Here is a 10,799-nt window from a genome sequence, read left to right as displayed (position 1 = left end):
AAACAGTAGCCAGCTCAAAACTGATGCGGATATAATAGCGGCCTGTGTAACCTTACTGTTTCAGAGGGACCCTCAGGGTCAGAAAGAGGAAAGGAGGGCTTACACAAAGGTCGAGAGGGGTCAGGTGATGAGAAGGGTCAGGCGATGACAGGGGCCAGGTGATGAGATGGGTCAAGAGATGACAGGGGTCAGACGGAAGGGACGGCTACACCCTACCTTTCCCGGACTGCTTCTTGGTGGCGGCCGTGTCCTCAGACAGCGCCAAGCGCCGCAGCACGTCAGCCAGAGCAGCCTTCAGCACCGCCAGCTCATCCTCCTGCTGCTGCATGCGCAGCTCCAGCGCAGACAGACGGTCCTGCACGTCCGACACACTCGCTGCTGAGATGCTGTCATCTACAGAGAGAGAGGGAGGAGAGAGGGAGAGAGATAGAGAGAGAGAGAGAGAGAGAGGGAGGGAGGGAGGGAGGGAGAGAGAGAGAGAGAGAGAGAGGGAGAGGGGAGAGAGAGAGAGAGAGGAGAGAGAGATAGAGAGAGAGAGAGGGAGAGAGAGGGAGAGAGAGAGAGGGAGGGAGAGAGAGGGAGAGAGAGGGAGAGAGAGAGAGAGGGGGGAGAGAGGGAGAGAGAGAGAGAGAGAGGGGAGAGAGAGAGAGAGAGGGAGGGAGAGAGAGAGAGAGGGAGAGAGAGGGCGGGGGGGGGAGGGAGAGAGAGGGAGAGAGGTTAATCTATGTATACATCCACTTGATGTAGATGTGGTTTTGGCAATGAATTGTTATGAATTTCTCTTCTTTCTTTTTCTACCTGTATTGTGTGATACGCTCCAGCAATATTTACTACACCAACAAAGCAAAGTGGATTCCATTTAATGAGGAGAAAGACAGAGAGAAAGGAGACAGACAAACAGGCAAGAGAAGAGAGAGAGAGAGAGAGAGAGAGAGAGAGAGAGAAAGGGAAGTTGATACAGAGTCATTATACTGCTTCACAAGATTCTTCACTCAAATTAATACTGCAATACTAATACACTCCACACATCAGCATGACACCAGTGCTGCATCAAACGCTTACAACACTCCACACTGGAGGACATCGATTTGCCTCATCCCTTACTGTGACATCACAACCCATTTTTGTTCTCTGCCTCACTTGTAGGTCGCTTCGGATAAAAGAGTCTGGCAAATGAATAAATGTAAATGTAAACCCAACAGCGTTCTGTACAGCAACGCTGTAACACCGCAGCACGGGGACACTGGATGACTCCTCACTTCAGCATACACATCTGTGGAATGCCCTTCACTCCACCTCAACAGCAGAACAGAACACATTATGTCAATCAGAAGGCACGGTTTATAACACACAATGCTGATGCAATGAACCAACCAACAAGAAAAACGCACTTGCCATAATTCTGAAAGGGAGGGGTCTGTGGTTTCAGAGCTGGATACCGTTTCAGCTGGAGACCATAGAGGAAAATAAGTTGCTTCCCAATATCTACATATGTCTACTTCATGTAGACAGTTTAATCAGATCTACAGCCCCTTTCTACAAAAAGGAACACTGTCTGACCTCATTCCTGATCCAAACACTCTCTGACAGATATTTACAAGGAGATGCAGCCTGAGAGAGACACACAGAGAGGGAGAGGAGACAGCGAGTCCCAGCCAACACAAAATGTTCTCGCAACGTTTCTGCGATTTTGCAGAAACGCAACCACATTGCAACAACGTTGCAGAGGCGTCGGGAGAGCGTCACGCGTCAACTGGAGCGGCTTCCTAAGGCTTTCTGGGACTACAGACTGATGTTCCTGCTGCGTCTGCTACCTGCAGGGTGGAACAGTGAGTTTCAGACTCATATTGCCACGAGACCCCAGTTGGTGGTAGAAACTAACAAAAAATGAGTATTTCTCTCACCGCAGTGATTCCTTGGCAACACTGTGCACGGACACTCAATTCAATTCACCTGCACGTTTCTCACCAACCGCAGTAAACAAGTAAACAAAACCATAGCACTAGCACTTTGGAGGCCACAGAACAGACAGAGAGATAATCAGAAAGAGAAGGGGTTCTGGTTGGAGACATGTTCCGGTATGAGTGCTTTTGCTCAACCACAACCTGCTCTTAATGCGGAGTTAAGCAGAGATGGCTTATCAATTATTTATGGAAATCGAGCGCGGCAGAGGTTCTATTTATCGCTTACACAGTGTTTGACTTAAGGTTGTGCCTTTTTTAACTTGCGTCTGATCAGAGCAATGCTGTCTGTGGGGAGAATGCTACAAAGAAGCTTGTTAAGCACAGCTGAAAACATGGCTGAAAGGCGCGTAAACACACAGCTCTCAGGTGTGTGCCGCCTTCACACTGTTCTGTTCCAAAGAGTGGCTGCATCGAAAATCTAACAAACATTACAAGCTTTTTAAAATGCAATGAAATAAATCTATGACAGGAACATACTATTACACAGGTGAATCAAGATGGAGATCAGATTCCTTGCTAATTTACAAGGATTAAATGTTTATAATGTTTGTATGAGGTGGTTAAAATCTCAAAGACACATGCGGAGATGAGAAGGCAGTTTTTAACACAGGTAGTCTTTACTTGTGTTGTGGATATGTGTCTAATGGCAGAAAATGGAAAAACAACAATTCCCATCATCCATTGCAGCTAGCATGGTAACCTATAGAGGCCACAATACACAACAATTAGCACCACTGTTTTCCTAACAAGCAGAGATCTGCAGCACATGCCCATCACTACAGTGGAGTTCATACATACGAAATTTGCTGCAGACTTTCAAGAATGAGAATCTTTTCATAAATGAGAAAGGTTTTGCAGACAGGTGTGGCATTTAGTACAAGGTGAATGATGCAAAGGTGCAGAAACAGGTGAGGAACAGGGTTGAGGAGGCAGGGAGGACAGAGCCCTCGATTTCACAGAACTGCTGGAACCGGAAGTGAGGTCGGACGAAACAGGAAGAAAGCACCAAAGGGCCACAGCAGAACTGCACCAGCACTATGTGTGGTGCAGCAGCAGAGCCTTTCCTTGACCAATCAGAGGCCTTGTCAAGTACTCAAAGATTCACAGAGAGCACAGAGAGAAATGTAATGTTGACCTGCTTTTACAGCTCCTTAGCAGACGCCTTTATCCAGAGCCCCTCGTATTGCTAAAATTTTTACATTTCACCTGTTTATACAAAGCAGTACTGTCTAAGTCAACTCAGATGAAGTACTTTGCTCAAGGGTGCAATGGCAGTGCCCCAGTAAGGAATTGAACCTCTAACCTTTCGGATATGGGCCCGGTTCCTTACCACTATACCACACAAAAAGCACAAAGGCCACACCTGTCCATTCTTACCTGCCTGACAGACATACATTCTACCACAACACAGTCATGCGGTGCCTCTAGAGGGTGCTGCTCTTCACCTTCCTGTGTGTGTGTGTGTGTGTGTGCCCAAAACAGATCAATGCAAGCCATTGATTTTTATCCCACCTTCCCATCATGCTCTGCAGCAGTGCTCAATGTGAGTCTCTAAGTTCAGCCCACCCCCCACCCTGGGGGCGCATAACCTGCACTGCACCCTGAATTCATTCCCTTCGACGCGGCTCTGCGGCTGGCGGTAGATAACAGCTCAGAGTCACGGCCTGCCTGGCATTTGAGTGGCTCTCACCTATATACAGCCCACAAGATAGCGAGCACACAGGAAGCTGCGAGGGGCCCCCAGACACACTGAGAGAGAGAGGCAGAAAGACAGGGCATAGTGCTGCACTGGACTCGCCAAAGATAAAGCTCCATGGCCCAAAAACACTCCTGATTACACCACACACCCCGAGACCCCCCCCACACACACACACACACCCCACCCTCACAGACATCTCACTCCCTCCATTATGACAGACTGCCTGGCCTTTTGTGAGCTCTGGAACTGAAATGAAAGTGTTTGGGCAAGAGGAGAGCTTTCATCGTGGCCTGGTTTTCCTTACACAACTTCTCTCTCTTTCTCTCTCTCTCTCTCTCTCACTCATTCTCTCTCCCCCTCTATCCCCACTGTCTCCCATTCTGCTGTTCTCTCTGTTCCTCTGCCTGTCCCTTTAGTTTTTTCATTTGCTTTCTACCTCCCCTTCCCCCTGTCTTGTTTTGCAGCTCTCTTTCTCCCTCTCCCCCTCTCTCAGTCTCGTTCTGTCCGTCTCTCTCTCCTACTCCCTCTCCCTCAGCGAGACAGGGGGGCGGTGGGTGTCGGATAAACAGCATCAGCAGATTCTGGGAAGACTAGTGTGTCCTGGCTGCCCCACTTTCGTTTGGTGAATTTCAAAGGGAGAATTTCCACCCTGCAGTCCTGGAGGGAGCCCGAGAATTGGTGTACTTGGCCCTTTGTGCGTGTGTGTGTGTGTGTGCGCAAGTGTGTGTGTGTACACAAAAACACACGCGCACGCACGCATGCACATGCACGTACGCACACATGCGCACACACACACACACACACAAGCACAGTCTGTTCTCCACAGCTCCCACGAGTGGGAGTGACAGTCTGAGCTCAGATCCCACTCTCTTCCGCTCTCGGTTTTTGGATACGCCATGTTTCTATGTCCTCAGGAGAGACTCACCTGGAAGAGCTGGACAGCCGAGTGACGGGGAGGTGGGCGGACGTCACATGATAGATGTCAGGACAACGTCCGGCCCACCTCTCTCCATCAAACAGTCTATTCCACTCTCCCTCTCCCCCCTCTCTCTTTTTCTCTCAATAGTGCAAAGCACAATGAACACACTATAAATAACAGACGGCAGAGTCAGGAGGCAGATACACTCGGAAGCCTCTCTAAATCTACGAGAGGGGGAGCAGCTCTGGCGGGTTTCAGTGGTGTGGGGGTTTACACTCGAGGGTCAGACCCCTGCTACAGCCATACTAATTGGCCCACTACTAAGCAGCTGGCCCTTGCAGCAGAGCCCTTTATGGTGCAGCTCAGCTTCTGGCACAGAGGGGGCCGGCACTCGCCAGGCTGTGCCCCCAGAACTCTGCGGGGTCCACCCGGCCGCCCACGCTTCCCGTTACTGTGGAAACACAGCAGGCAGAGCCACCCGCGGCGAGGTCGGACACCGATTCTGCTCTGCACTGCGATGCGCCACACGTCGGATGTCGGTCATTGGCCCACCAGCGCACTGTGCGAGCAGATGAGGTCATCAAGATGCGTGCTCTGCATTGTCCGTGAGATGATGTCATTATTCTGAGCCCCTCTACAGCCACAGAGAGTGAGGTCATCACTCTGTGCCGCAGGATGAGGTCATCACTCTACGCCCCTTACACTGCCAGGCAGGCTGAGGTCATCAGTCTGCGCCCCTTACACACTGCGTTCACAAAGGCAATCCTCGTTAAAACTCACTTTAAAGAACCATACAGACTGTGGTAACCTACACTGCTGCGACACAGAAGAATCCACTTTTCTGGTGTGCATCCCCATGTTAACTCACTACCCAATGATGTGATCCAAGCAGTAGATATCTTAACGTTTTGCGTGATATATGTGAAAGAGATCTGACAAATTAGTATGTACTGCAACACAACAACGCACAAGGTTTCCAGCTCTCAAGCCATTAACCCTGAAACCTGCGCATCGAGAAATGCCTCCTTCTTAGCTAACTAGCTAGCAAAGACATCTCTGCAATTAAGATTCTGGTCCTGAAGCTGTCATCGATTTGATGTTTGTCACCCTCAGACCCCTCCTGAGAAATGACCACATATGTAAGCCAAAAAAAGACTGCATAGTGTCTCTCACCTGAGAGGTAGGATGATGTCATCACTCTGTGCTCCTGCATTCTACCAATGTCTCCTTGTGACCCAAACTAGACACCCACCTGTCTTTTGCTGTGTTTGTTCTGAAAACATAAATAAAACCCCTGGAATTCTACCTGGAATTCAGCTGGTCAGAGACACCTGATGTTTGGGTTAGGAGGCTGGTGCCATTTTTGAAGAACAATGAAAGACAGCAAAAAAGACAGGGCTGAGGGTCCAGGTGACAAGAAAAGGGAAATAAACATTTGGACAAATAATTACCTCATAATTTAACTTATAATTATTATACTTGACCCGGTATTCATATTCTATATGTCTTTTTGTTGTTATTACCAGCTTGCTGTCGCCCATGGCCACCACAAATAAATAAAGTTACCTGCTCCACTAGCGCTGCCTCAACACTCCTCTGTCTCGCTCCAGGTCAACATACACCAGCAAAAACACACCTGCTTACACGCCCCACTCCCTGATGCCAGTGCTACTGGCTCCCATTTAATCCACTTCAGAACCTGTCTATCGGACTACAGCAGGAGCACAAGCCCCCAGTTAATCCAGTTTAACGCCCCCTTGCAGTGAACCATGCCCCCCCACCCCACTCCAGTGAGTACAGGGGAACCGATCATGCCAAAAAGCAGAGGTTCATCTTTTCTGATTTTTTAATCCGTTAGCGCCGCTGCAGGCCTGGCCACCTGCCCGTGTGCGGGGATCTGCAGGCCTGGGGAACGGGCCCTCCCCCAGGAGCCGGCTCTCCACACAGGGAACGCCTCAGCCTGCCGAAGGGCCCGAGGGGAAGGGGGGCAAAGTTAACCCTTTCAATGCCACAGTCAGTCCCTCTTGTCATGCTAGGGATTTCTCCACCCCCACAAAAAAATACGAAAAACAAAAATCTAAGCACTACACAGAATCAGAATCTATTGATCCCTTTCATCAAACAAATCTACTAGTCAACTCACACCCTAAGGTCGCCCCAATCTACCCCGGACACACATACATACACAAACACACACACGCACATGCATATGCTCACGCACACATGAACGCACACACACGCACGCACACACACAGACACACACGCACACACACAGACACACACACACAAACACACACACACTCATGCTCATACACTTCAAGACCCTTCAGTCAAACAATGAGCAACTGGCTGAGGAGGGCTCCTGTCTGGAAGAGCTCCAAGTCCCCCCCCCCCCCCCCCCCCCCCCCGAACCACCACCCCCCTCATCTCTGAGCAGGGGGAGGCCTGCTAAAGGCCAGGGAACCCCAGGAAGCTGCATTCTGCCAGGGGGTGAAGTTTACCAACATGAATCTCTGAATCTGCAACTGTATTCACCTAATGGTGTTTTTCCCAATAATATTATAAAGCCCAGCAATGCTGTAATTTAAACACAACTTCATAAAAACATCCACCTCATGCATCTGAACATGCATGCTCATTCTGAAGCACCCTGATGACTTACGTAACATGACTGAACACCAACAGCTTAACAGCAGTGTAGCATAGTTGTAGGAGCAGGGCTCATAACCGAAAGACTGCTGGTTCTATTCCCCGCAGTGGCACTACTGTTGCACCCTTGGGCAAGATACTTAACCCACAACTGCCACAGTAAATATCCAGCTGTACAGATGGACAACGTAAAAATTGCAACCTATGTAAGTCACTCTGGATAGGGTTGTCTGATAAATGACAATAATGTAATGTAATTTATCCTTGCTTTCCTGCTGTCTGTCATGTAAGCAATCTGGAATTACAGGTTCCACATTTAGGCTGTCCCTGACAGCCACCCTTGCACTGTATTGTAATTTTGGGGATTAAAACTCATATTTGGGGTTGCCTTTGCAGCCAAATGACCTTAAACATCATCGTTTTCATTCTGTCAGACAGCAGCAGTGCTGTCAGGGGGCATTTGTTCCCCCAGTTTGTTGGGGGGGGTTGGAGGGGGGGGCCTTTGTGTGCAGCAGGCCAGTCATGCAGGGAGAACAAGGCCGCAGCGTCCACCCGGGACTCCCTCTGCAGAGAAAGAGGAACGCCCTGACACCCCCTGAAATCAAATTCATGATTACGGAAAGGGAAACAACCGCATTCTACTGCATTCGATCACATTTGAACGCATGACAACCACATTCCCACACCTGGATACTTGCAGGAGCATGTGTAGGTCCTGACAAACAGTTCTCGTTTTGGCTTTCTTCCCATTTTTGTCTGTTTTGTTTCTTTTTAGCGTTAAGGAATTGCGTAACCTGATCCTCAGAGTGTTTTCCTGAAGCAGAGATCTTATCAGGTCCAAACTTAGAACAGGTTCATTACAACACCACCCTCCAACACACACACACTCATACACACACACACGCAGACACACACATACGTGCACACTCACATAAAAACGTCTGTGATTGCAGACCATCATCCCATTGACTAAGCTGACTTCTACACAGGCTCCCTCTATAGGTCAAGCCATGACACTACGAAAGCCCAGCAGCCTCATACAGCATGACTGGAAGCAGCACTGCCAATCCAAAGTGTTTTGGAGCCACTCCTGGTTTTCCTAGAATCAGCTTAATATACTAAGTGCAATACCCCAAACAGGCAGCTTCCCATTCAATATGCAAACATTTTTCAATCAAAATGAACTTTGATGTGCTCACACTGCTATGCAATGGATATAGATCCCTGTGCTATAGTGGGATGGTAATTGGTTCTTTTACACTGGATCTCAGTATGGACCAAGAGCAGAGGCCATGAGACCCAAGGTGTGGTCTCGCTCTGAAAAAGAATGGACCACATGGGGTATCACTTTATGATGAATATGCTGTACATTCCAAAAGACAGACGTACTGAATCGCATGCATCACCGTGACAGGGATGTCAATGGCAACAACACACAGCAGCACCAACCAAAAGGCCTGCTGACGCCAGTCACACAACACTGTACTGGCCCAAACATGCAATCATGGCAAGGACACCCAATGGTACTGATACAAGCACACAAAACTGACACCACAAACACCACACTGCTACCAAACCAAACACACAGTAACAACAAGAAGACACAACAGTATGGGAATAAACACACAACAATGACACCACAAACGCAGCACTGCTACCAAACCAAAAACACAGTGACAATAAAAACACACAGCAGTACTAAAACAAACACAATCATGACAACACACAGCAGTACAAACAGAAGGCAGTTTAGCCGGACTGCCCCTACAGCCACAGTGACATAAACTGCGCAGAGAAAGCGAGCACAGCCAAGCACAGCCTATGCACACAGGAGGTTGAAAAGATAATAGGAGAGATGCTCCTATCTGCTCCTCGCCATGATAGCAATCTGCCTTTTGTAAACAGTTACTAATGCTTCACACACATTCTGTGTTGAGCAGGTTTTCTTATTACTTCTTGCGGTACAATATCGCAGTTACTATTCACACTACTCGGCGATGTCCAAGACAACACCCCCTTCTTTGGACAATGATTGAACTGCTGTATAAAGACGTTCTGCGTGGAACCAAGTACTAGCATTCCCTGAACCAGGTACAAAGCCCCGTCAGCGCCTCACATTCCAAAACAACACCATACCCGCGCTGGAGCGGGCTCGGAGCCCCAGCGCCTCAACACTACAGACACTACGAGGCAAATACGGGATACATTAAAAATCTCCCTACCACAGCCTTCTTAGGGAGTCAAAGCTTTGTGTCGGGTGGTTTCAGACAAATATGCGACCTCAGACATTTTGTGTGAAATGTCAGACGATAATACAACTTCAAATACCCACTCGCTGGCACGTCAGTTTGACATTTCAGTCACGGCCGTGAACGCATCTGATAATCCAAACGCAGCCAGACAAAGCACTAATGCGTACAGACAAAGCAATGCAAACGACGCGCAATCCGCGTTCGACATTGTCGCCAGCATCAATCAGTTTTTGCGTTCGGGAACAACGTACACCCTGCCACAGACTACACTATAACAATGACACAGAGATCCTGAATTCCCAAAACAAGAACAGCCGTCTTAAAAATCACATTCTCTCAGTTCATTCTAACCAATAAAGGGGAATCGCGCCAATGTCTCAAAATGTCACTCACCTAAACTGCCGGCAAAACCGTCCATTTCTCCGCGCAGGCAGGAGAGATTCCTGTAGCGACTAGCCGTTTCCCGTACTTCGTGTTCCGTCTCGTACCCGAGGAGAATGGTGCTGGGTTATGTAAAGGCGAGCGCGGAGGAGACCGCACGTCGCTGCGTGCCGTCGCTTAGGTGATGCTAACGGGTCTACCAGATTGCAGCGACTCTGGCGCCGGGCTATGCAAGTGCCGCTCCGGGTGCAACTGAGCTGTGTCGTCGTGCTCCTCCAGGCTGGGGTTGGTCTGGCAGAGCCTGGCTTTCGCGTTTCCGACCCCGCCTGCTTTGGCGCAGGGGAGTTTCCCTTGTCCCGCGGAGATGACTGGTTGTAACGGGGTGCGTCTCTCGGTACTATCTTCTCGCCTCAGCAGCCGAGCGGCGCGATCTGATCCTCGACGACGGGACCTTCCCTTTGTCACAGCCTGAGGCGGCAGAAGTCATCGTGTTTACATGCAGTGACCGGTGATGACGGTGAAGTTCGTGATAAAGACAATGATGCTCAGCTTTGAAGAATAATACAGTAAACGGCGCACTCCAGTATGTACGCACATCCTACAAAGCAAGCCTGATTATGTGCCAAACACATACAAAATATTCAATATCTGTTTTCACTAGACCTGGTATGTTTTACCTGTGTTTTTCCAGCTATTTCATGTATAGTAAAAATAAATTCCTGTGGCTCTGTGTCTAAAAACCAGACGTAACGGTGTTCAATTTATCCTTGTTCAGAATAAAGTTTTGATCTAAAACACAGCTCTGTTATTTCAGTTAAAATGTTAAACGTCATTTGTCTGGCATGTTGTTACGACGCTTTTTCCCAATGCAGATATTTTTTTCCGTTTGCAATGAAAACGCCTAGCTAGTGTGGTGTTCAATAATCGGGGTGAAG

General features: G+C 48.8%; 1 protein-coding gene across 2 annotated transcripts in view; it reads right to left on the bottom strand.

Moving 5' to 3' along the window:
• Positions 1 to 10,778, bottom strand: part of LOC118776721 (echinoderm microtubule-associated protein-like 4) — a 29,717-nt gene extending 18,939 nt beyond the window's left edge. For both annotated transcript variants that reach the window (XM_036527249.1, XM_036527257.1), the window contains exons 1-2: positions 9,877 to 10,778; positions 217 to 393 (exon numbers count right to left, since the gene is read on the bottom strand). In XM_036527249.1, the coding sequence (XP_036383142.1) occupies positions 217 to 393; positions 9,877 to 9,901 (202 nt within the window). In that variant the 5' untranslated portion in view covers positions 9,902 to 10,778. The remainder of the gene's footprint in view (positions 1 to 216; positions 394 to 9,876) is intronic.
• Between the last annotated feature and the right edge of the window lie 21 nt (positions 10,779 to 10,799).

This window comes from Megalops cyprinoides, chromosome 1 (genome assembly GCF_013368585.1).
Source record: "Megalops cyprinoides isolate fMegCyp1 chromosome 1, fMegCyp1.pri, whole genome shotgun sequence".
NCBI lineage: Eukaryota > Metazoa > Chordata > Actinopteri > Elopiformes > Megalopidae > Megalops > Megalops cyprinoides.
The sequence above is the reverse complement of the archived record's forward strand: the minus strand, read 5'-3'. Positions and strand labels throughout refer to the sequence as shown.